General features: G+C 47.2%; 1 protein-coding gene across 1 annotated transcript in view; it reads left to right on the top strand.

Annotated features, from left to right (window-relative positions):
* The window catches only part of LSM12 (LSM12 homolog), a 37,397-nt gene extending 17,026 nt beyond the window's left edge, over window positions 1–20,371 (top strand). The window contains exons 3-5 of the mRNA XM_005584395.3: window positions 14,896–15,005; window positions 17,146–17,272; window positions 18,703–20,371. Of these exons, the coding sequence (XP_005584452.1) occupies window positions 14,896–15,005; window positions 17,146–17,272; window positions 18,703–18,795 (330 nt within the window). The 3' untranslated portion in view covers window positions 18,796–20,371. The remainder of the gene's footprint in view (window positions 1–14,895; window positions 15,006–17,145; window positions 17,273–18,702) is intronic.
* Window positions 20,372–25,673: the final 5,302 nt, after the last annotated feature.

The raw sequence follows: 25,673 nt of genomic DNA, 5'->3' as shown, positions 1-25,673 counted from the left end.
CATTGCAACCTCCACCTCCTGGCTTCAAGTGATTCTCCTGCCTCAGCCTCCCAAGTAGCTGGGTTATAGGTACCCACCACCACACCTGGCTAATTTTTGTAATTTTTTTTTTTTTTTTTTTTTTTTTTTTTGAGACGGAGTCTCACGCTGTTACCTAGGCTGTAGTGCAGTGGCGCGATCTCGGCTCACTGCAAGCTCCACCTCCCGGGTTCCCGCCATTCTCCTGCCTCAGCCTCCTGAGTAGCTGGGACTACAGGCGCCCGCCACCGCGCCCGGCTAATTTTTTGTATTTTTAGTAGAGACGGGGTTTCACTGTGGTCTCGATCTCCTGACCTTGTGATCCGCCCGCCTCGGCCTCCCAAAGTGCTGGGATTACAGGCTTGAGCCACCGCACCCGGCCTAATTTTTGTAATTTTAGTAAAGATGGGGTTTCATCATATTGGTCAGGCTGGTCTCGAACTCCAGACCTCGCATGATCCACCCGCCTCAGCCTCCAAAAGTGCTGGGATTACAAGTGTGAGCCACCACACCTGGCCTGTTTTTTTTTTTTTTTTTAAAGACAAGGCCTCGCTCTGTTGTCCAGGCTAGTGTGCAGTGGTTCGAACATGGCTTGCAGCAGCCTTGACATCCTGGGCTCAAGCGATCCTCCCACTTCAGCCTTTCAAGTAGCTGAGACTACAGGTGCATGCCACCACACCTGGCTGATTTTTTAAAAATTTTATTTTTTTGCAGAGAGAGGGTCTCACTGTGTTGCCCAGACTGGGTTCAGTTTTTTTTTTTCTTTTTAAATTTAGAGACAGGGACCTGCTCTGTTGCCCAGACTGGGATGCAGTGACATGATCATAGCTCACTGCAGCCTTGACCTCCTCGGCTCCAGCGTGCACGACTGTGCCTGACTAATTTAAACTTTTTTTTTTTTTTTTTTGAGACAGAGTCTGGCTTTGTCTCCCCGGCTGGAGTGCAGTGGCCGAATCTCAGCTCACTGCAAGCTCCGCCTCCCGGGTTTACGCCATTCTCCTGCCTCAGCCTCTCGAGTAGCTGGGACTACAGGCGCCAGCCACCTCGCGCGGCTAGTTTTTTGTATTTTTTAGTAGAGACGGGGTTTCACCGTGTTAGCCAGGATGGTCTCGATCTCCTGACCTCGTGATCTGCCCGTCTCAGCCTCCCAAAGTGCTGGGATTACAGGCTTGAGCCACTGCGCCCGGCCGGCTAATTTAAACTTTTAAAATTTTTTCTAAGATGGAGTCTTTCTCTGTCACCCGGGCTGGAGTGCAGTAGCATCATCTTGGCTCATTGCTACCTCTGCCTCCCCGGTTCAAAAATTCTCTTGCCTCAGCCTCCCAGGTAGCTGGGATTACAGGCACATACCACCATATCCAGCTGATTTTTGTATTTTTAGTAGAGATGGGGTTTTGTTGGCCAGGCTGGTCTTGAACTCCTGACCTCAAGTGATCCACCCGCCTCGGCCTCTCAAAGTGCTGGGATTATAAGCGTGAACCACTGTGCCTGTCCTAAAATTTTTTTGGTAGAGTCAGGGGCCTTGCTATGTTGCCCAGTCTGGTCTTGCAGCCCTGGACTCAAGCCATCCTCCTGTCTTGGCCTCCTAAAGTGGTAGAGTTACAGGTATGAGCCACTAATCCTGGCCTGATTCAGTATTTTGATTCATTGTTATTTATTTACTCTTATGTATTCTAGGACATAACTTCAAGTAGAGCACTGTATTTTTTTAGTTCTTAACTGTCCAATTTGTAGGGAATAGTATATGTATATGTTTTTTCCCGAGACAGGGTCTTACTCTGTCACTCAGATTGGAGTGCAGTGGTGCAATCTCACCTCACTGCCACCTCCTCCTCCTAGGCGCAAGCTAGGCTCCCGAGTAGCTGGGACCAGAGGAACACGCCACCACACGCAGCTAATTTTTTTTTTTTTTTTTTTTTTTTGAGACGAAGTCTCGCTCTGTTGCCAGGCTGGAGCGCAGTGGCACGATCTTGGCCCACTGCACCCTCCGCCTCCTACGTTCAAGCAATTCTCCTGCCTCAGCAGTAGCTAGGACTATAGATGCCTGCCACTATGCCTGGCTAATTTTTTTTTTTTTTTTTTTTTGAGACAGAATCTTGCTCTGTCGCCCAGGCTGGAGTGTGGTGGCCGGATCTCAGCTCACTGCAAGCTCCGCCTCCGGGGTTTACACCATTCTCCTGCCTCAGCCTCCCGAGTAGTTGGGACTACAGGCGTCCGCCACCTTGCCCGGCTAGTTTTTTGTATTTTTTAGTAGAGATAGGTCTAGATTAGATTAGCCAGGATGGTCTCGATCTCCTGACCTTGTGATCCACCCGTCTCGGCTTTCCAAAGTGCTGGGATTACAGGCTTGAGCCACCGCGCCCAGCCACTTTTTGTATTTTTAGTAGAGATGGGGTTTCACCATATTGGTCAGGCTGGTCTTGAACTCCTGACCTTGTGATCTGCCCACGCTCCTAGCCAATTTTTGTATTTTTAGTGGAGGGGGGGTTTCACCATGTTGGCCACGATGGTCTTGATCTCTTGATCTCATGATCCGCCCGCCTCAGCCTTCCAAAATGTTGGGATTTCAAGTGTGAGCCACTATGCCCAGCCCCACAGCTAATTTGTTAAAAACATTTTTGTAGAGACGGGGTTTTGCCATGTTGCCCAGGCTGGTCTCAAACCCCTGAGCTCAAAGTATCCACCCGCCTGTCTCCCAAAGTGCTGGAATTACGGGTGTGAGCTACCACGCCTATCCAGAAACAGTATTTTATTGGAAATGTTCAGGCACATTCGGTGCAGTGTCTCATGCCTGTAATTCCAACACTTTGGGAGGCTGAGGTGGGCAGATGACTTGAGGTCAGGAGTTCAAGACTAGCTTGGCCAACAGGGTGAAACCCCATCTCTTCTCAAAATACAAAAATTAGCTGGGTGTTGTGGCACGTGCCTGTAATTCCAGCTACTCTGGAGGCTGAGGCAGGAGAATCACTTGAACCCAGGAGGTGGAGGTTACAGTGAACCTAGATCACGCCACTGAACTCCAGCCTGAGTAACAGAGCGAGACCCTATCTCAAAAAAAATAGAAAAAAGAAAAAAGGGCCGGGCGCGGTGGCTCACGCCTGTAATCCCAGCACTTTGGGAGGCCGAGGCGGGCGGATCACAAGGTCAGGAGATCGAGACCACGGTGAAACCCCGTCTCTACTAAAAATACAAAAAATTAGCTGGGCGCGGTGGCGGGCGCCTGTAGTCCCAGCTACTCAGGAGGCTGAGGCAGGAGAATGGCGTAAACCCAGGAGGCGGAGCTTGCAGTGAGCCGAGATCGCGCCACTGCACTCCAGCCTGGGCGACAGAGCGAGACTCCGTCTCAAAAAAAAAAAAAGAAAAAAGAAATATTCAGGCACAAACTTTCAGCTAGGAACAGTTGAGCTGGGGATGCTGATATTTGCAAGATATATTTTTGAGAGCCTGTTTGTTGCTAGCTAAGAATGAAGGCTTTGGCCGGGTGCGGTGGCTCACGCCTGTAACCCCAACACTTTGGGAGGCCGAGGCGGGTGGATTACCTGAGGTCAGGAGTTTGAGACCAGCCTGGCAAACCCCCGTCTGGGGGCAGAACCCCGTCTGTACTAAAAAAAAAATACAAAATTAGCTGGGCATGGTGTCACATGTCTGTAATCACAGCTACTTGGGAGGCTGAGGCAGGAGAATTGCTTGCTTGAACCTGGGAGGTGGAGGTTGCCGTGAGCTGAGATCATGCCATTCCAGCCTGGGCAACAAGAGAGAAACTCCATCTCAAAAAAATAAAAAGAATGAAGACTTTCCAAAAGCCTACCCCAGATTCGAAACATAGGGAACATGCAAGGGCCCTTACGATGACAGTTGTTCTTAGCCACTCTGGTCTGCCATCCCTTGACAGGCTTGAAGGCATCACAAACAGTTCCGGGCAGCAGCTGCAGTGTTTCCTAAGCCCTCTGTGAGGGCAGCTGGTTGGAAGACCCAAATACACAGAGAAGACAAACTGAGAGTGGCTCATTGGAGTCAGTAGGTCACACCCAGCAGGCTCCTCTCTGGCTTCTCTGCTTCCCTTGTTGTATCAGCTGTCTCAGCCTGTTAAATACTTGTAGTAGGAATCCCTCTGGATTCCCCACAGCACCTGTGCCTTCCTGGTCTGGGCATGTGGAAATAAGATGGCCCAGCTGGTGACTAAATAACAAGATGAAGTGCATGTTGCTTGGATTTTGTTCTTTTGGCTCCTCCCTTTTCCTTCCATGTCACTGTGTGCAGACGAGATGTGTGTCCTTGGTGTTCATTAAATCACTCACTTGCGGGACGCAGTGGCTCATGCCTTTAATCCCAGCACTTTGGGAGGCTGAGGCGGGGGGATTGCTGGAGGCCAGAAGTTCAAGACCAGCCTGGGCAATATAGCAAGACCCTGTCTCTACAAAAATAAAAAAAAAGTAGCTGGGTGTGGTGGCACACGCCTATAGTCTCAGCTACTCAGTAGGCTGAGGTGGGAAGATCGCTTGAGCCCAGGAGTATGTGACTGCATTGCGCTAGGATCGTGCCACTGCACTCAAGCCTGGGCAGAAGAGTGAGACCCTGTCTCTTAAAAACAAAGAAACAAGGCTGGGCGCGGTGGCTCACGCCTGTAATCCCAGCATTTTGGGAGGCTGAGGTGGGCGGATCACGAGGTCAGAAGATCGAGACCATCCTGGCTAACAAGGTGAAACCCCGTCTCTACTAAAAATACAAAAAAATTAGCCAGGCATGGTGGTGGGCGCCTGTAGTCCCAGCTACTTGGGAGGCTGAGGCAGGAGAATGGTGTGAACCCGGGAGGTGGAGCTTGCAGTGAGCCGAGATCGCACCACTGCACTCCAGCCTGGGCGACAGAGCGAGACTCCGTCTCAAAAAACAAACAAACAAACACAAAAATAAGGGTTACCCAGCATCAGGCATGATTTGAAGCCCTTTTTTTTTTTTTTTTTTTTTTTTTTAAGACAGAGTGTCTGTCACACAGGCTGGAATGCAGTGGCGCAAACTCAACTCACCGCAGCTTCCATCTCCCGGGTTCAAGCGATTCTCCTGCTTCAGCCTCCTAAATAGCTGGGACTACAGGTGTGCACTACCACGCCAGGCGCTTATTTTTGTATTTTCAGTAGAGATAGGGTTTCACAGTGTTGGCCAGGCTGGTCTGAACTCAAGTGATCTTCCTGCCTTGGCCTCCCAAAGTGCCGGGATTATAGGCATGAGCCATCGTGCCCAGCCTAGAAGCCTTTTAATATTGATGTGCTTTGGTATTGAATGCATATACTTTTCTCCTTTGCCCACATCAAGGTGCTATATATAAAACGGGCACAGGAGGAAGCACTGGTTAGTATACAAGGACTGTGTTTTCACTGGGAATCATGCAGAATGAAAGGAGAGCCAGGTAAGCACAGGTTGTCATGTGCAGTGATTTCAAGAGTAAGCCATATGCACATTAGTAACAAATATTTGTAGGTTTATGCTTCTTGGTTTGCCTGAACCCAGGCTGTTCTTAAACTTGGTACTTTTTATTCTTTGAGATGCTAACCAGTTAGTGCTCCTAACTGATTGATAGTGAGGCCAGCAGCTATCGTGTTTGCATTGAAAATGAGTGTAGTATGGGTGATAGTCATGGGCTTTTTATGGTAAACTTTTTTTTTTTTTTTTTTTTTTTTTTTTTTTTTTGAGACAGTCTCTCTATCACCCAGGCTAGATTGCAGTGGCGCAAGCTCGGCTAACTGAAACCTCTGCCTCCTGGGTTCAAGCAATTCCTCTGCCTCAGCCTCCCAAGTAGATGGGACTACAGGCACATGTCACCATGCCTGGCTGATTTTTGTAATTTTTGTAGAGATGGGGTTTCGCCATGTTGACCAGGTTGGTCTCGAACTCCTGGGCTCAAGTGATCTGCCTGCCTTGGCCTCCCAAAGTTCTGGGATTATAGGCATGAGCCACTGTCCTTGGCCTGGAAAAGATTTTTCTATGTTTTGCTGCATAAAGAAAATGAAAAGCCGGGCACGGTGGCTCACGCCTGTAATCCCAGCACTTTGGGAGGCCAAGACGGGCAGATCACGAGGTCAGGAGATCAAGACCATCCTGGCTAACACGGTGAAACCCTGTCTCTACTAAAAAATACAAAAAAAACTAGCCGGGCGAGGTGGCGGGCGCCTGTAGTCCCAGCTACTCGGGAGGCTGAGGCAGGAGAATGGCATAAACCCGGGAGGCGGAGCTTGCAGTGAGCTGAGATCCGGCCACTGCACTCCAGCCTGGGCAATAGAGCGAGACTCCGTCTCAAAAAAAAAAAAAAAAAAAAAAAGACAAGCCATAGACTGGGAGAAATAATTTGCAAAACATATATCTTATGGAGCACTTGTGTCTAGAATATATAAAGAACTGTTTTTATTTGTGTGTGTGTGTGTATTTAATACAGACACTGTCTCACTATGTTATCTACACCCGTCTCAAACCCCTGGCTCAAGTGATCTGCTTTCCTCAGCCTCCCAAAGTGCTAGGATTATAGGTGTGAGTGACCACGCCCAGCCAAGAACTCTTAATAAGGCAAGCTGGGCATGGTGGTTTGTGCCTGTAATTCCAGCACTTTGGGAGGCTGAGGTGGGAGGATGATATGAGATCAGGAGTTTGAGACCAGCCTGGGGAACATAGGGAGACCCCATCACTACATAAAATGATAAAACAAAAAACCTGCCAGGCATGGTGGTCCTTGCTTGTGGTTCCAGTTGCGCGGGAGGCTGAGGTGGGAGCATTGCGTTAGCCAAGGAGGTCAAGGCTGCAGTGAGCCATGATTGTGACAGTACACTCCAGCCTGGGCAACAGAGCAAGACCTATCTCAAAAAAGAAAATAGGCCAGGAGCGGTGGCTCAAGCCTGTAATCCCAGCACTTTGGGAGGCCGAGACGGGTGGATCACGAGGTCAGGAGATCGAGACCATCCTGGCTAACATGATGACACCCCGTCTCTACTAAAAAAATACAAAAACTAGCCGGGCGAGGTGGCGGGCGCCTGTAGTTCCAGCTACTTGGGAGGCTGAGGCAGGAGAATGGCGTAAACCCGGGAGGCGGAGCTTGCAGTGAGCCGAGATCCGGCCACTGCACCCCAGCCTGGGCGACAGAGTGAGACTCTGTCTCAAAAAAAAAAAAAAAGAAAATAATAATAATGATAGTAAGACAGTCCAGGCTGGGCATGGTGGCTCATGCCTGTAATCCCAGCACTTTGGGAGGCCGAGGCAGGTGAATCACCTGAGGTCGGGAGTTGGAGACCAGCCTGACCAACATGGTGAAACCCACTCTCTAGTAAAAATACAAAAATTAGCTGGGCGTGGTGGCAGGGGCCTGTAGTCCTAGCTACTCGGGAGGCTGAGGCAGGAGAATTGCTTGAACCTGGGAGGCAGAGGATGCACTGAGCCAAGATGGCGCCACTGCACTCCAGTCTGGGTGACAGAGCAAGACTCCATCTCAAAAAAAAAGCCAGTCCAATTAAAAACTGGGCAAAAGCTTTGAATACTGTGTCAGAAAAGATGCAGTAAATACAAATAAGCACATAAGATGCTTGATATCAGTAGACATAAAGGAAGTACATGTGAAAACTACAGTGTGAAACTGCTACACTTCTGCTAAAATGGCTGAGATCAGAAAGGCTAACAGTACCCAGTATTGGTGAGTAGGTGGCAGATTTAGAACTATCAAACATTAGGGCTGGGCGCTGTGGCTCATGCCTGTAATCCCAGCACTTTGGGAGATTGAGGCGGGCAGATCATGAGGTCAGGAGTTCAAGACCAGCCTGGCTGACATAGTGAAACCCCATCTCTACTAAAAATACAAAAAATTAGCCAGACGTGGTAACGGGCGCCTGTAATCCCAGCTACTCGAGAGGCTGAGGCAGGAGAAACGCTTGAACCCTGGAGGCGGAGGTTGCAGTGAGCCAAGATCTCACCATTGCACTCCAGCCCGGGTGACAGTGAGAGAGACCGTCAATAAAAACCAAAAAACTATCAAACATTACTGGTGACAATGTAAAATGTTACAACCACTGTAGAAAACAATTTGACAGTTCCTTTTTTTTTTTTTGAGACAGAATCTGGCTCTGTTCCCCAGGCTGGAGTGCAGTGGCGGGATCTCGGCTCACTGCAAGCTTGCCTTCTGGGTTCACGCCATTCTCCTGCCTCAGCCTCCCCAGTAGCTGGGACTACAGGTGGCCGTCACCACGCCTGACTGATTTTTTGCATTTTTAGTAGAGACGGGGTTTCACCGTGTTAACCAGGATGGTCTCGATCTCCTAACCTTGTGATCCACTTGCCTCAGCCTCCCAAAGTGCTGGGATTACAGGTGTGAGCCACTGCCTTTTGTTTTGTTTTTGAGGAAACTTTAATTGAGGAAGACAATTACTTTAAAAATTAAACATTTACCATATGACCCAGAAATTCTACTCTTAGGTATCTACCCAGCAAAAGTAAAAACATGTCCACACACACAGACTTCTTACTTTTAAAAAGTAAAATGTTTTTACTTTTACATGCACAAAGACTTGTGTGTGATTGCTGCCACAAACTGGAAACAGCCGGCTAGGGTGGCTCATGCCTGTAATCCCAGCACCTTGGGAGGCCAAGGTGGGTGGATCGTTTGAGCTCAGGAGTTCAAGACCATCCTGGGCAACATGGTTAAACTCTATCTCTACAAAGAAATACTAAAACTTAGCCAGGCGTGGTGGTGTGCATCTGTGGTCCCAGTTAACTTGGGAAGCTGAGGTGGGAGGTTTGCCTGAGCCCAGTGGGTAGAGGTTGCAGTGAGCTGTGTGTCATTGCATTCCGGCCTGGGTGATAGAGTGAGACTCTGTTTCAGAAAACACAAAAAACAAAACTGGAAACAATTCAGATTTTGATCAATTGTCCATCAACTAGTGAATGAATATATAAAAGATAGAACTGTATCCTCATAGTGGAATGCTACCTAGCAATTTAAAAAACTATTGGTATATGAAACAAAATGGATGAACCTCAGAAATATGCTGAGTGAAAGAAGCCAGAGACATAAGTCAACATATTGTATGATTCCATTTATATGAGATATCTGGGGCCGGGGGCGGTGGCTCAAGCCTGTAATCCCAGCACTTTGGGAGGCCGAGACGGGCGGATCACGAGATCAGGAGATCGAGACCATCCTGGCGAACACCGTGAAACCCCGTCTCTACTAAAAAATACAAAAAACTAGCCGGCCGAGGTGGCGGGCGCCTGTAGTCCCAGCTACTCGGGAGGCTGAGGCAGGAGAATGGCGTAAACCTGGGAGGCGGAGCTTGCAGTGAGCTGAGATCCGGCCACTGCACTCCAGCCCGGGCTACAGAGCAAGACTCCGTCTCAAAAAAAAAGAAAAAAAAAAAAAAAAAAAGATACCTGGTAAAGGAAAAACTATAGAAACCAACATATTGTATGGTTCAATTTATATGAAATATCTAGTAAAGGAAAAACTGTAGAAATAGATTTAAGGCCAGGCGTGGTGGCTCACTCTTGTAATCCCAGCACTTTGGGAGGCCGAGGTGGGCAGATCATGAGGTCAGGAGTTGGAGACCAGCCTGGCCAACATGGTGAAACCCTGTCTCTACTAAAAATACAAAAATTAGCCAGGCGTGGTGCTGAGCACCTGTAATCCCAGCTACTTGGGAGGCTGAGGCGGGAGAATCGCTTGAACCTGGGAGGCGGAGGTTGCAGTGAGCCAATACTGCACCACTGCACTCTAGCCTGGGTGACAGAGCAAGACTTCGTCTCAAAAAAAAGAAAGATTTTAAAAAGTAATCTTGGTGGCCCTCCCAAGCCTAAAAGGCACATTCTACACTTTCTCTACTGAGGGCAGCTTTTATTGGTTCTCTCCAGTGGTTTGACAAAAACCATAAACTTACTAACTTGGAATAATTGGGCCATTTATAGGTATATAGTCATTTGCAAAAATATGTGGGAAAGTTTAGATTTGTATGGTAGCTAAATTGAGGGTAGAGTGATCATCATTTGCTTTACAAAAGAAGGCATATTCATGTTCTGTATGAGTTTTCATAACTAAAAAAAGGACAAGGTAATCTTCCTCTCCCCACCCCCAATTTCTTTTATTGACAGTGGTCTCCCCCATTGATGGGGACTCCTAATTGATGGGGTCCTCTCTAGGAGATTTTATCACATTTGTACAGCTTCCTGTTAAAAGCAGATCCCTGTAGCTCAGTCTAGATCCTTAAAGCATTACTATAGGTTGGGGATATTGGGGGCAAACTGAAAATACGTAGTCAGCTTACAGTCATTTCTGCTGACTTTTCCAAGTGCCCCCTTACATCATTTAGCATTTGGGATCTGTTTGCATTAGGATTGAAATGGAGAATTGTCTAATCCATTCTCCTTTGCTTTTGGAGCGTTTAGGGGAGATTGCACTTGCACAACTGGTATTTTGGCGGGGGTAGGGGGTGTATTTTGAAATCGTTCTATAACCAGTGTGTCATTGTTACTCAGCCTGTCTAAAGAATCACTTCTGGCTGAGATTTATATCCATTTTATTTTCTCTCTGGCAAAAATTCAAGTGGCTCTTCATCCAGCTTTTTTTCCTCCCCTTCTCTAGCTTAATTTGTCAGTTCCATTCTTAAACATTCTACATAGATGCCTGGTTTCCTGAGCCAACTCTTTTCTCTTACTAAATGGGGTGATGTTATGTTTTTAAGCTACTATGTAGGTGACAAAGACATTTTACTCTTTGAGCGTTCAGACTATCTAGTCAACACAAGCTTTATAGAAGCAGCTTTCTCTGACCCAGCATTCGGAGATGATTTTGATTTTCAGGAATAAATGTTTTTAAAGGGGATTGAGGTTTCAAAGTGAGATCCTCCAGTCTGCTTGTAAGGTAAATGCCTGCCTGACCACTAGATGCTTCCCAGGAGCTCTGCCACCCTCCAGTTTTTCCTTCTTTCCTTGAAGATTTTTTTTTTTTTTTTTTAATAGAGACAGGGTCCCACTATGTTGCCCAGGCTGGTCTGTAACTACTTGGCTTAAGTGATCCTCCCACCTCAGCCTCCCAAAATTCTGGGATTACAGGCGTGAGCCACAGTGCTGGCCGAGTTCAGATTTTCTTAAGGCATTGTTTGGAAAGCAAGATTCCAGGAAACTCCTTCTTAGGTTGCAGTGAGCTGAGATCACACCACTGTACCAGCATGGGCCACAGAGCAAGACTCCGTCTCAAAAAAAAAAAAAAAAAGGAAACTTCTCCTTGTTACCAGGGTTTTTTTGGTGCTTGAGTAAGCGTTGCTTGTTGCTGCTTAAAATACATCATCAGCAGCTCTCTTTCCATAGAAACTACATAGAAGCTACAAGGCTTTCTTGCTACAGTTGGGATTGCCACTGCTTCGAATGCTGTCAGCCTGTGTGTTTATTTGTCTGTAAAGTTATAGCCTGGTGGGGCCAGAATGGCAGCCAGTCTTGAAAGATTATATATATATTGCTGCTGTATTTGTTTCTCTCCACGTCCTAGAGATCCTGTGAAAAAGGAGCTCTGGCTTCAGATCACTGCAGAGTTTTGCCATCTTCCCTCTCTTACCCAGGGAGGCTGAAATGACAGCATGAGCTGGCCTTCTGTGCTCACACCCGCTCCTCCTTCCTAAGACAGTCTTTGAAACTTGCAAGGACAAGAATACCCAGTGCCACATGGCAGTCGAAGGCCTCCTTTTTTTTTCATAGTCAAACTTAAGCCTTGACAAAGTGCTTAATTTTATAAACAAAGAATTAGACACTTGGTTTACTTCCCCTGCTATAAAACTATGCTTGGAGCTGGGCGCAGTGGCTCACGCCTGTAATACCAGCACTTTGGGAGGCTGAGGCGGGTGGATCACCTGAGGTCAGGAGTTGGAGACCAGCCTGGCCAACATGGTGAAACCCTGTCTCTACTAAAAATACAAAAAAATGGCCGGGCATGGTGGCTCATGCCTGTAATCCCAGCACTTTGGGAGGCCGAGGTGGATGGATCACGAGGTTAGGAGATCGAGACCATCCTGGCTAACATAGTGAAGCCCCATCTCTACTAAAAAAATACAAAAAAATGTAGCCAGGCATGGTGGCAGGCACCTGTAGTCCCAGCTGCTCGGGAGGCTGAGGCAGGAGAATGACGTGAACCCAGAGGCGGAGCTTGCAGTGAGCAGAGCTTGCGCCACTGCACTCCAGCCTGGGCGACAGAGCAAGACTCCGTCTAAAAAAAAAAAAAATAGCTGGGGGGGCGGGGGTAGTGTGCGCCTGTAATCCCAGCTACTCGGGAGGCTGAGACAGGAGAATCCCTTGAACCTGGGAGGCGGAGGTTGCAGTGAGCTGAGATCACGCCGTTGTACTCCAGCCTGGGCAACAAGAGCGAAACTCAATCTCAAGAAAAAAAAGCTATGCTTGGTTTATGGTTTGATGGATCACTGTAAAAGCAGAATATAAATGTTTGAAGATTCCAAGCATCAAGGTACTTTTGGAACATGCTGTAGGTATGGTCCCCCCCGCTTTTTTTTTTTTTTTTTTGAGACGGTGTCTTGCTCTGTCGCCCAGGCTGGAGTGCAGTGGCGTGATCTCGGCTCACTGCAGTCTCCTTCTCCCGGGTTCAAGCGATTCTCCTGTCTCAGCCTCCCGAGTAGCTTGGATTAAAGGCACGCACCACCACACCCATCTAATCTTTGTATTTTTAGTAGACACAGGGTTTCACCATGTTGACCAGGTTGGTCTCGAACTCCTGACCTCAGGTGATCCGTCCACCTTGGCATCTCAAAGTGCTGGGATTACAGGCATAAGTTACCGCGCCCGGCCAGTGCCTCTTCTTATTTAAGGAACTGATGTTTGAGGACAAATTGTGTGTTTTTGTGTGTGTTTGCACATGTGCTGCAGCATTGTTAGACTCAGCTGTTTATGTTCATGGGTCTGAAAAGTCTCCAGATTATTTGTTGGACTTTTAAGATGCATTGTTTGCTTTTGTTTTAACTACCTTGTCTGGCACATTTGTTTTGTCTTACACTCAAACAAATTTGTGCCTCTGCAATCTCTAGCATCCAGTAGTGTGGGGTGGGGATCAGAAATGTGCTGGAGAGGTGATAGGGATTGACAGGGTAGAATTTACTAGATTGTAGTAGACTACCAGATTTTACTAGATTTTCTTTTGATCAGTTTGTGTATTGTTCCACCAGAGGGCAGTGAAGGAACAGAGATGACGTAGAATTCAGACTCTTCCTTTTTCTTTTCTTTTTTTTTTTTTTTGAGACGGAATCTCGCTCTGTTGCCCAGGCTGGAGTGCAATGGCCGGATCTCAGCTCACTGCAAGCCCCGCCTCCCGGGTTCACGCCATTCTCCTGCCTCAGCCTCCCCAGTAGCTGGGAGTACAGGCGCCCGCCACCTCGCCCGGCTAATTTTTTTTGTATTTTAGTAGAGACGGGGTTTCACCGTGTTAGCCAGGATGGTCTCGATCTCCTGACCTCGTGATCCGCCCGTCTCGGCCTCCCAAAGTGCTGGGATTACGGGCTTGAGCCACCGCGCCCGGCCAAGACTCTTCCTTTTTCTCAAAAACGGGACAGGGTTGCCTTTAGCTGAAGCAAAGGTGGACAGCGTTTATGGTTAGATTTACTTGAATCCTGGCTCCTTATGTGAGCACAGATAATGTCCTGTAAGAGTTTTTAGAGGCTCAAATTGTGGTCTGTGAAGGTGTAGTATGTATTAATTTTTAAACTGGAGGCTCTAGCACAACAGCTCATAAACATTCCTTATTTTCATCTTGAAATGGAAATTGCACGTGTGTGTGTGTGTGTGTGTGTGTGTTGTGTATATGTATATATATATATATATTTTTTTAAGAGACAGAGTCTCGCTGCTTTGCCCAGGCTGGAGTACTGTAGCATGACCTCGGCTCACTGCAACGTCTGCCTGCTGGGTTCAAGTGATTCTGCTGCCTCAGCCTTCTGAGTAGCTGAGATTAAAGGCGTGCACCACCATGCCCGGCTAATTTTTGTAATTTTAGTAGAGATGGAGTTTCACCATGTTGGCCAGCCTGGTCTCGAACTCCCAACCTCAGTGATACAGCCAGTTAAAAGTGTGTGTGTGTGTGTGTGTGTGTGTGTGAATATATATACATATATATATATATATTTTTTTTTGAGACGGAGTCTTGCTCTGTCACCCAGGCTAGAGTGCAGTGGCACAATCTCGGCTCCCTGCAACCATCTCCTCCTGGGTTCAAGCAGTTCTCTGCCTCAGCCTCCCAAGTAGCTGGAATTATAGGAGCCCCCCACCACGCCTGGCTAATTTTTTTTTTTTTTTTTTTTTGTATTTTTAATAGAAACAGGGTTTCAACCATCTTGGCCAGGCTGGTCTTGAGCTCCTGACCATGTGATCCACCTGCCTCGGCCTCCCAAAGTGCTTGGATTACAAGCATGAGCCACCACCCCTGGTCGGAAATGTATATAGTTTTAAATCTCTCACCATCATTTGCCATCACATAGTCCCCCAGCCACACTCTATAATTTTAAAAGTGCTTTATTTTCTTCCTAGTGCTTATCACTGTCTGAAATTACCTTGTTTTCAGTTACTTTTTTATAGTTTGTCTCCCCCACCCACTTCAGGCTGTATTTAGCCTAGCATAGTGAATGTCTGGCACATGGTAGGTATGCAGTAAGTATTAGAAGGAAGGAAGGAACATTTTCTTGGAATACCGGTAACTGTTCAGGTATGTTGTGGGTTTTTTAAATTTGTTTCACTTTTCATTTCTGAGAAAACAGAAATCTGTCCAAACCAGTCTTTCCTGGCCTCCTTTCTTCAGCTTAGGTCCTGACTGTTGGGAAGAATGAAGATGAATCCTATTCTGAGTCTCTTTCCTCTCTTCCACCCTAGCTTGCCAGCAAAGCACGGACAGAGAAGGAGGAGAAGCTGAGCCAGGCCTATGCAATCAGTGCTGGTGTCTCTCTAGAGGGCCAGCAGCTCTTCCAGACCATTCACAAGACGTGAGTTGGGGGATCGGAGAGGTCTTTTGTCCTGGGGTAATGCTACCTGGTTGTGCTGTCTGGTGGCAGGCTTTTGGGTGGTTGTCTCCTAAAAGTCTACTGGGGAAGCTGGTAGGGTATTGGCAAAATGCCGGCATCCAGAGCTGCGGGTACTGTAGCCCCGTTTCCACACAGAAAAATAGTGTAATCACAGACAAGTTGTCTTCTCTGGTCTTCAGTTTCTTGTCTGTAAAACTTAGTTTTGGATTATATCACTTTTCCCAATGTAGATTGGGATGAACACGGAGTTAGAGCAGGTCACCTTCTTACCACCTCTTAAAAGACATTTTGTTGGTCAGGTGCGGTGGCTCACGCCTGTAATCCCAGCACTTTGGGAGGCTGAGGCGACAAATCACCTGAGGTCGGGAGTTCCAGAGCAGCCTGACCAACATGGTGAAACCCCCATCTCTACTAAACATACAAAATTAGCCAGGCGTGGTGGTGCGTGCCTGTAATCCCAGCTACTCGGGAGGCTGAGGCAGGAGATTTGCTTGAACCCTAGAGGTGGAGGTTGCAATGAGCCAAGATCGTGCCACTGCACTCCAGCCTGGGCAACAAGAGCAAAACTCTGTCTCAAAAAAAAAAAAAAAAAGACATTTTGTCACAGCAGAAGTCATTTGACTCTCCACTAGCTTCCCTAGCTGCTGAAAAACTGGAACATTTGACACCCCTCTCCACCCCCGCTCCCCACCCCACACTGCCTTCTGTTACTCTGTTTAACCACCCTGGATCTGGTGCACAGATGGCAGCTGGCATCAGAGCTGTTTGAGGCCGTGGTGTGAGTATCTGAACATTTACAGGTATGTGAAGGAACTCTCAGTCGCATCAGCTGCCCTGGGGCTTCCCAAGTGTGAACTGGAATGGGTTTTCCCAGTCTGGCAAGTGCCCAACTGTCTGATAATTGAGAAGAGCCAGTCTGAAGAGCAGCTCCCATTATGGGTGATAGGGTCAGAGAAGATGGGGAGTTTGTTCTCTTTTTTTTTTTTTTTTTGGAGTCAGAGTCTCACTCTGTTGCCAGGCTGGAGTCCAGTGGTTCAATCTTGGCTCACTGCAATCTCTGCCTCCCAAGTTCAAGCAGTTCTCCTGCTTTACCCCCCGGAGTAAGTGGGACTACAGGCGTGCAGCCTCACGCACAGCTAATTTTTGTATTTTTAGTAGAGACAGCGTTTCATCATGTTGGCCAGGATGGTCTCGATCTCCTGACCTCATGGTCCGCCCTCTTTGGCCTCCCAAAGTGCTGGGATTACAGGCGTGAGCCACCACGCCCGGCCTCTCTTTTTTTTTGATACAGGGTCTCACTTTTATCGCCTAGGTTGAAGTGCAGTGGTGCAATTTTAGCTTACTGTAGTCTCGATCTCCCCGGCTCAGGTGATTCTCCCACCTCAGCCTCTGGAGTAACTGGGACTACAGACGCATACCACCACTACTGGCTAATTTTTTGTATGTATTTTTAGTAGAGATGAGTTTTTGCCATGTTGCCCAGGCTGGTCTCCAACTCCTGGACTCAAGCAGTCTACCCGCCTCAGCCTCCCAAAGTGCTGAGATTACAGGTGTGAGCCACCACGCCCAGCCTGTTCTCCTGTCTTTCTAAAGGTGGTGTTTCTCCCTAGGCCAATGGTTGGCAAACTATGCCAGCACACCAGATCTGCTCCTCTGTTTTACCTATTGTCCATGGCTACTTTTGCACAACTGTGGCAGAACTCAGTGCTAGTTGTAACAGACGATATGGCCTGCAAAGCCTAAAATGTTTGTTAAGAGATCCTTAAGAGAAAAAGTTTGCCAGCCTCTGCCCTAGGCTACTATCTTAGTTTGGATTCTTGAGGCTACCATCACATTTTTATGACTCTCCAGGTCTCTTATGCTTCAGAGTAACAATTTCTGGGCTCTCCCAAGAATAAATGTGCATGAGTTTCATTGCTTTTCTAGCCAGTGGCACCCAAGGAATGTTTCTTGGCTACTATATGGGCTGCTGGTGTCTAGTTGTTGGCTGAGTGGTGAGCTGGGAACTTGGGATCAGCCGTCTGGAGTTATTTATTCATCAGACAGGAGATGTGGGATGCCCCCAAGAGGTTACATTTCGCCTGCTGTCTTCTCCTTCCAGCATTAAAGACTGTAAATGGCAAGAAAAAAACATCGTAGTCATGGAAGAAGTTGTTATTACACCCCCATATCAAGTGGAAAACTGTAAAGGCAAAGAGGGGAGTGCACTGAGCCATGTACGCAAAATAGTAAGTAAAGGAGCCTTGAAACTTTAGGGGAGAGAGGATGGTTCCTCGGGCCTTCAATCTTTAGCACCAGAGCAGGACATTGTGCTACAGTCTCTGCCTCCTGTAGCATCACTGTCTGGCCTCCCTGCACTGTGGGGCTCTGCAGCTATGGCTTGGCTACTCCTGTGGGAATGGAACCACTGGGTGATATGGAGTGAAGTGAGTGGGTGACCCTATGTCCTTTGCTGGCTTTTTGGAATTAGCAAGGCTGTTCCGTGGTGTTGGGCCCTAGCAGTTTCTCTCATCCCATATTGAGTTTTTCTTTTTTAGAGACAGAGTCTCGCTCTGTCGCCCACGCTGGAGTGCAGTGGCGCGATCTCGGCTCACTGCAAGTTCCGCCTCCCGGGTTCAAGCGATTCTCCTGTCTCAGCCTCCCGAGTACCTGGGACTGTAGGCATATTCTACCACACCCGGCTAGAGATGGGGTTTCACCATGTTGGCCAGGCTGGTCTCGAACTCCTGACCTGAAGTGATCTACCCACCTCGGCCTCCCAAAGTGCTGGGATTGCAGGTATGAGCCACCATGCCTGGCCCCATACTGGGTTTTTCTTAGCTGCAGATACCCTTCTAGAAAGATCTGGTTGGTATAAATCAGTTGCTGATGGTGTCTCTGGCCCTGCATATGTCATCGGACTTAGCATTTGTTTTTTTTTTTTTTTTTTTTTTTTTTTGAGACGGAGTCTTGCTCTGTCGCCCAGGCTGGAGTGCAGTGGCCTGATCTCGGCTCACTACAAGCTCCGCCTCCTGGGTTCACGCCATTCTCCTGCCTCAGCCTCCCGAGTAGCTGGGACTACAGGCGCCCGCCACCTCGCCCGGCTAGTTTTTTGTATTTTTTAGTAGAGACGGGGTTTCACTGTGTTAGCCAGGATGGTCTCGATCTCCCGACCTCATGATCCGCCCGTCTCGGCCTCCCAAAGTGCTGGGATTACAGGCTTGAGCCACCGCGCCCGGCCGCATTTGTTAAAACAAACTTACAAAACACTCCTGCTTTTTTTTTTTTTCTCTGAGGAACATTGAGAGACCAACATTATAGATGTAGGAGGTATGATAAGACTGTAATCCCCCCACCAGCTTTTCATTTTGTACTTGTGTATAGCAGAGAGTAGGAGTTTAGGTCATGATTATCTCCCCTCATTGTATTTTATAGTTTAGTTTGTAGATTCACCTTCTTCTAGCCAATCTTAGTGGAAACTGCAAAAAAAATGTAGCTGCAGCAGGAGGCCCTGGCCTACCTTGTGGTTGGGAAGGCCAATAGACAGCAAGGGCAAAGGTGCCTGGATAGTACATGGGCTGGACAGCCAGGATGGGGCTGTGGAAACCTGGGTTGGATTGTTCGGGAGACCTTTCTTGCCCATCTCCTTTATTGACCTGTGTTGCCTGGTCTTTTTCAGGTTGAAAAACATTTTAGAGACGTGGAAAGCCAAAAGATACTGCAACGTTCACAAGCCCAGCAACCACAGAAGGAGGCTGCCCTGTCATCCTGAGTCCGTACACATGGAGGACTCTTCCAGCATCCAGCCAAGGAGGCGCTGGTGGTGGCTTCAGCGGAGGCAGGCCGGGGGAGGGAAGGGATCCTATATGTCCTGTTGGCTCTTAACAAAGGGTCAGCATTTCCAAATCTTAGACTTGAACAAACAAAACACCCAACAAAAAAGAACAAGAGAATAATTTAAAAGTTGAATCATTACTTGACTAACAGACTTCGGTCCACCATGTCCTTTTCACAGCCCTCTTCTGGAACAGTCACCTTGTTAATTTTATTTTTGAAAATTCTTTTCCCACTCTGCCCTTTTACTTCCAACTTTCCTTTCCTAGTCTGTTCCTGCCATTCTGTTTTTATAAGTGGCTACACTTGCCTTCTGAATGATTGAAAGAAACTTTTACATCTTTTCTTCCAAAATAAAAGTAACAAGCTGACTGTGATTCTTAAGTTGAGACCAGAGCAGCAAAGGTCTCACTTTAAATTTTTCTTTGTTTTCTTTTCCTTTTTTTTTTTTCCTTTTTTTTTTTTTTTTTTTGCACAGGGCATGGCTTGAATTAGTTTTATTTTTCTTAACTTTAAATATATATATGAAAATATATATTAAAATGTTCTCTAAATATTTTCTGCTTCTTGCAGGTCTCTTTTTACTAGATCATGGCTATTCTTCCCACCTCATCCCTCTGAAAATAAAAATGTATTGCCCTCCCCACCGTCCGTAGCCAGGCCACTAACTTGACTTGGTGCAAGAGATTCTTGCTGTGAACTTTGTAGAGCCAGTGTGCAGATAGAATTTGGCTTTGAGGGTTCCTGATGGCTTTTCAGTCTTTAACTGTGTGTGTACCAGTCTCACATTTGGCCCAAACCTCAGGATTCTCCCTCTGCCTGTCTTACTTCATGGTACTAGAAGAACTTCCTCGCCACTCTCCACATGAGAGAGTCAGCTGCCCTTTCTCCTGTGCCTCTGCAGGAAGAACTCTTTTGCATGGCACATCTCAGCTCCTCTTTGAGGGATCGTTTTCTTTGATAAGAAACCTGGAGTCCATTTATTCTGACCTCTCTTTAAATCTATATCCAGAGCCACAACCCAGGAAAAAGCTTGGGTGACCCGTAATTTCTCTTCTCCTGCTATCCTCTTGCTCTTATGCCCCACCCCAACTCACCTTAAATTTTACAAGCTTGTGACAGTTTGTATGTGCTCAGCCAATGAGCAGAAAACCTGGAAAGAATTTCTGGACTTTAGCCCACCAGTTTGTCTGGTTGACTAACCTGCTGAGAGCTAAAATTGGCACCCATTGCCCCGTGCCTTCAGGCAGTCTCATGGGGCAGAGCATGCCACCATCCGAATATCAGGCACTGAGTGGAATGTGGGTGAAGCTCACATGACTGGCTAGAGCTTTGGGGGTGGGGTGGGGGTTAACTACTATTTTTTTGGCCATGATCTCTTTCCCCTTCCTTTTTTTTTAATTAAATAAATGGATCAAAATTAAATAATTCAAGCCCTGCCTTCAAAATGAATTTTTTTTTTTTTTTAGTATTATTTAGCAAAAACAATAAAACCCAAATTTTTTTAACCATCACTCATGTCTCGGGTTTGTGCGTCCTTTAGAGGCCCCAGGGGAGAGCATCCAAAGTACCCCTAAGACGGGATGTCTGTCTGATTTGACCTTTCCCTTTAGAGTCTCTTCTTCCTACTATTTACCCTCTCTTTTCATCCCCAAGGACTCATCCAGAAATATAGTGCAGGGTGTATTTTAAGAAGGGGGTCCAGGGTTTGGAGTGGTGTGTAGGTGGAGTGTGGGGAAAAGGCTATAGTCACATACATAGAACCATTTGTTACAGGACTGTTTGGAGGCACAAATGGTCGGCGAGCTGAGAAGTAAACTCAGATCCACCTGCCTCTGGTCAGAACTTGATTTAAAGAACTGAGCCTTTGGCCGGGCGCGGTGGCTCACGCCTGTAATCCCAGCACTTTGGGAGGCCGAGGCGGGCGGATCTCGAGGTCAGGAGATCGAGACCATCCTGGCTACCACGATGAAACCCCGTCTCTACTAAAAATACAAAAAATTAGCCGGATGTGATGGCGGGCGCCTGTAGTCCCAACTACTTGGGAGGCTGAGGCAGGAGAATGGCGTGAACCCGGGAGGCGGAGCTTGCAGTGAGTGAGATAGCGCCACTGCACTCCAACCTTGGCGACAGAGCGAGACTCCATCTCCAAAAAAAAAAAAACAGCCTTTGATTTAGCCTACATGGGAATGTAGACTTAGAGAAGGTGAGAAAGGGAGAAGGGAAGAGACCTTGTAAGATCTAGAAAGCCTAAGAGATATGATGAAAGGAGTGGAGGTGATTAATTAGTGGGAAACAGCAAGCCTGGGAGGAAGTTCTTCATTGTGTGTCCCACATCTTCCTGTCCCCACTACTAGTCTTAATTCTGTAAATGGGGGGAAGTGAGTATCAACTGGGTTTGGCAGGAAGCACTTTTAACTCCTAAGTTTTAGTTGCTAAAATAATGTGGAGCTTTAAGCAGTTCAAGAGGTGGAGTTAGTGTCGTTGGAAAGGCAGGCAGTGAGTTATGGAAAACAGAACAAGGACTTTGATAACTTCATTCCTCATGTTGTTCCTGGATAAGTCATTTCATCTTTCTTAGCCTTAAATTTCCCAACTGTAAATGTGGAAATAATATCCATCTCCTAGGATTGGTATGAAGGGTTAATAAGATATTTTAAAAGCCTAATACTTAGAAAGTGCTCTGTAAATGTTAGTATAAATGTTAGCTTGATCCTTGGATAGTTAAATCTGGAGGTGAGATTGGAGTATATGATTTCCAGAAGTGCCATGTTTGCTTTCGGAGCCTTAGTTTATGCCAGGTGCAGTGGCTCACACCTGTAGTCCCAGCACTTTGCGAGGCCGAGGCAGGAGCTCAAGACCATTCTGGGTGGCATAGTGAGACCCCCGTCTCTACAAAAAATAAGTTAAAAAAAATTAGACAGATGCGATGGTACATGCCTGTAGTCCCAGCTACTTGGGAGAGTGAGGTGGGAGGATCACTTGAGCCAGGGAGGTTGAGGCTGCAGTGAGCTGTGATTGTACCAGTGCACTCCAGGATGCACTCCAACCTGGTGACAGCAAGATGCTGTCTCTTTAAAAAAAAAAAAAAAAAAAAAGCTGTGTTTAGATGGCATTTTAAGGGAGGCTAATAAGTAAAGCACTTGGGCAGATCTGGTTCAGGCAGGGGTAGGGGTCTCAGAGCCCTGCCCTCGGTCTCACAGATCTCACCCCTTAACCCTTCCTTGGAGTGCCTAAGGAATGCTTTTGATTATAATTTTTTGTTTGAGATGGAGTTTTGCTCTTGTTGCCCAGGCTGGAGTGCAATGGCGCGATCTCGGCTCACTGTAGCCTCCGCCTCCCGGGTTCAGCTGATTCTCCTGCCTCAGCTGCACGAGTAGCTGGGATTACAGGCACGTGCCACCATGCCTGGCTAATTTTGTATTTTTAGTAGAGACTGGGTTTCTCCATGTTGGTCAGGCTGGTCTTGAACTCCCGATCTCAAGTAATCCACCCTTCTCGGTCTCCCATAGTGCTGGGATTACAGGCATGAGTCACCACACCTGGCCTTGATTATAATTTTCAAAACTTTTTCAGAATAGAGAATGAGTTCCACTGAGGCCAAGTGACTTGTCTAGAGTGCCCCACCTGCCTGTGGTAGCTGAGCTGGAAGAAAGCCCAAGGCTTTATCCACTCATGGGTTCCTAATGCTGGGACTTCCCAAACTGATGGCATGTGTACTGCTCATTTTGTTTGCCAGAATGAGGCTGGAACACAGGAGACTAGTGAGAAGGGCAGAAATTGCCACCTAGATTGAAAGGATACTGAACCACAGAAGAGCGTGGTACAGAGAGCTTACATGTATGATGCAGCATGGACAGTTTTGCAGTGTCTCCTTGGCTTTGTTTTGGGGTATTCTCCTTTATCCCCAAATACACACACACTCACACACCTTTACACCCAGCACCTGATAATCTCACCACCACCACGCACACACTTTTGGAGTTACTGCTATTTAGAGCATCCAATTATTGTGGTATAAACAGCCTTACCACAGTGAGTTGATAACTGAATCTGTGCCATTCAAGTCTGAGCAGCTCATTGCTGATTTCTGTTTGGTGCTTTGAAAATTTGAAAATTGCTCAAGCACTTCAATATGAGTTCAGTGGCTGCAGCCTGTTAACTACTGGTTGAGGAGGGTAAAGGCTAAGAATGTGTGTCTCGTAATCTGTTCTCCTGTGAGACATACTGGTAAAGGAAATAGGGGCATTTCATTCATACACAGATCGAGTGTGCTTGGTATGGCAGCTATAGCATGGAGGGTACTGTGGTGAGAATGTGTAGTACCGGAAGCTGAAATGTACAGGATGAGTGGTAAGGACAGTGGCAGAAGTGGGAGTGTGGGAGAGAGCTGGTTGCCTGGTTGGAGGATGTTAGATTTGCATGGTAGGTTTGCTTTCCTATCACTGCTGGAGGCCGTCAGTGCCAGAGAATTCCTCTTTAAGAAACTTGGATTTGGCTGGGTACGGTGGCTCACGCCTGTAATCCCAGCACTTTGGGAGGCCAAGGTGGCCGGATCACGAGGTCAGGAGATCCAGACCATCCTGGCTAACATGGTGAAACCCCGTCTCTACTAAAAATACAAAAATATTAGCTGGGCATGGTGGTGGGTGCCTGTAGTCCCAGTTACTTGGGAGGCTGAGGCAGGAGAATGGCGTGAACCCGGGAGGTAGAGCTTACAGTGAGCAGAGATCGCACCATTGCACTCCAGCCTGGGCGACAGAGCCAGACTCTGCCTCAAAAAAAAAAAAAAAAAAAAAAGAAAAGAAACTTGGAATCATCTGCACATACTGCCTAAAGTTTAGGGGTTTAACATAATCAGATAAACAGTATGAAGTATCTGAGAAAGATGCTCTTAAGCTGCTATCCACTGGTGATATCCTGTGGCTATCCACTGCTGCTATCCACTGGTGATACACTGTGTGGCTGTAATAGTTTCAAAACAAATTTGTTATTTTATGTTATAAAAACCTTACACAGCCAGGCACAGTGGCTCACGCCTGTAATCTCAACACTTTGGGAGGCCAAGGCGAGTGGGATCACTTGAGGTCAGGAGTTCAAGACCAGTCTGGCCAATGTGGTGAAACTCCATCTTTACTAAAAGTATAAAAATGAGCTGGGCGTGGTGGTGTGCACCTGTGGTCCCAGCTACTTGGGAGGTTGAGGCAGGAGGATTGCTTGAACCCAAGAAGCGGAGGTTGCAGTGAGCTGAGATCGTACCACTGCACTTCAGCCTGGTGACAGAGCAAGAAAACTCTGTCTCAAAAACAAAAAAACGACCTTACATGGCTCATTACAGAAAAACTAGAAGACAAAGCAGACATTTTCATCTACCACCCTCTAAAACATTGTTAACATCTTTTTTATCCTTTCACATTCTTTCCTATACAAATGATATTTTCTAGATTTTTAGACACCTTTCCTTGCCCCTTGTGTTTCTGAAAGTGCAGTGCATGATGTCAAAAGAAACTTGCCAACTGGTTCCAGACCACAAAGTTAAGTCAGCAGTATACTCCAATTTATTAGCATCTTAGAATTGATATATATAAAAGGCAAGGGACTAGATGATCTCTAAGATTACTTCCAACCTCGGTGATCTCTTCTCTATCTTGCTCTACAGTGCCCTGCTTCAGGGCCACCCATGAAGCCATTCTTTTTTTTTTTTTTTTTTTTTTTTTTGAGACGGAGTCATGCTCTGTCGCCCAGGCTGGAGTGCAGTGGCCGGATCTCAGCTCACTGCAAGCTCCGCCTCCCGGGTTCACGCCATTCTCCTGCCTCAGCCTCCCAAGTAGCTGGGACTACAGGGGCCCGCCACTTCGCCCGGCTAGTTTTTTGTATTTTTTAGTAGAGACGGGGTTTCACCGTGTTAGCCAGGATGGTCTCGATCTCCTGACCTTGTGATCCGCCCGTCTCGGCCTCCCAAAGTGCTGGGATTACAGGCTTGAGCCACCGCGCCCGGCCAAAGCCATTCTTGACAACTGGAATGGAAACTGATTCCTTCAATAATTTGTTTCTGTCGCTCATATCATGTGGCATGTATGGGTTGCCTTTTGGGTATTTGTTTAGGTTTGTCTTTAATGGTCTATTGGGGTGTCTTGAGGCTCCAAGACAGGTAAAGTTATTCACTCACTCATTTGGGTATTTGCTAGCACCCAGTTGTTGAGACAGAGCGGAAAATAGAGTTTTTAAAGTCATCAGCATAATAACTGGATATGTTGCCTGAGTCAATATATGAAAAGTGATCCAGGAGTAGGTTTTGAGGAAAGCTTGGAGTTCAAGTTTGGAAAGAGAACAAAGGACCAATAAAGGATACAGGGGAAGATAGAGAGATGCACCTGGTTCCAGACTGGAAAGCAGGAGGAATCTACCTCGGGTTTCTCTAGAGCAGACTCTGGCAGCTGGGACCAGTCTGGTCAGACTGTAGTCCCCCTTCCTATCTGGCCTCTCCCATTTTCCTACAATTTCCAGTTTCGTTGAAAAGTCTAAATTGGAGCTAAGTTTCTTTTTTTTTTTTTTGAGACGGAGTCTCGCTCTGTCACCCGGGCTGGAGTGCAGTGGCCGGATCTCAGCTCACTACAAGCTCCGCCTCCCGGGTTTACGCCATTCTCCTGCCTCAGCCTCCCGAGTAGCTGGGACTACAGGCGCCCGCCAACTCACCCGGCTAGTTTTTTGTATTTTTTAGTAGAGACGGGGTTTCACTGTGTTAGCCAGGATGGTCTCGATCTCCTGACCTCGTGATCCGCCCGTCTTGGCCTCCCAAAGTGCTGGGATTACAGG

The sequence above is a fragment of the Macaca fascicularis genome, chromosome 16 (genome assembly GCF_037993035.2).
Source record: "Macaca fascicularis isolate 582-1 chromosome 16, T2T-MFA8v1.1".
Lineage (NCBI taxonomy): Eukaryota > Metazoa > Chordata > Mammalia > Primates > Cercopithecidae > Macaca > Macaca fascicularis.
This window is presented reverse-complemented; position numbering and strand designations above follow the sequence as displayed.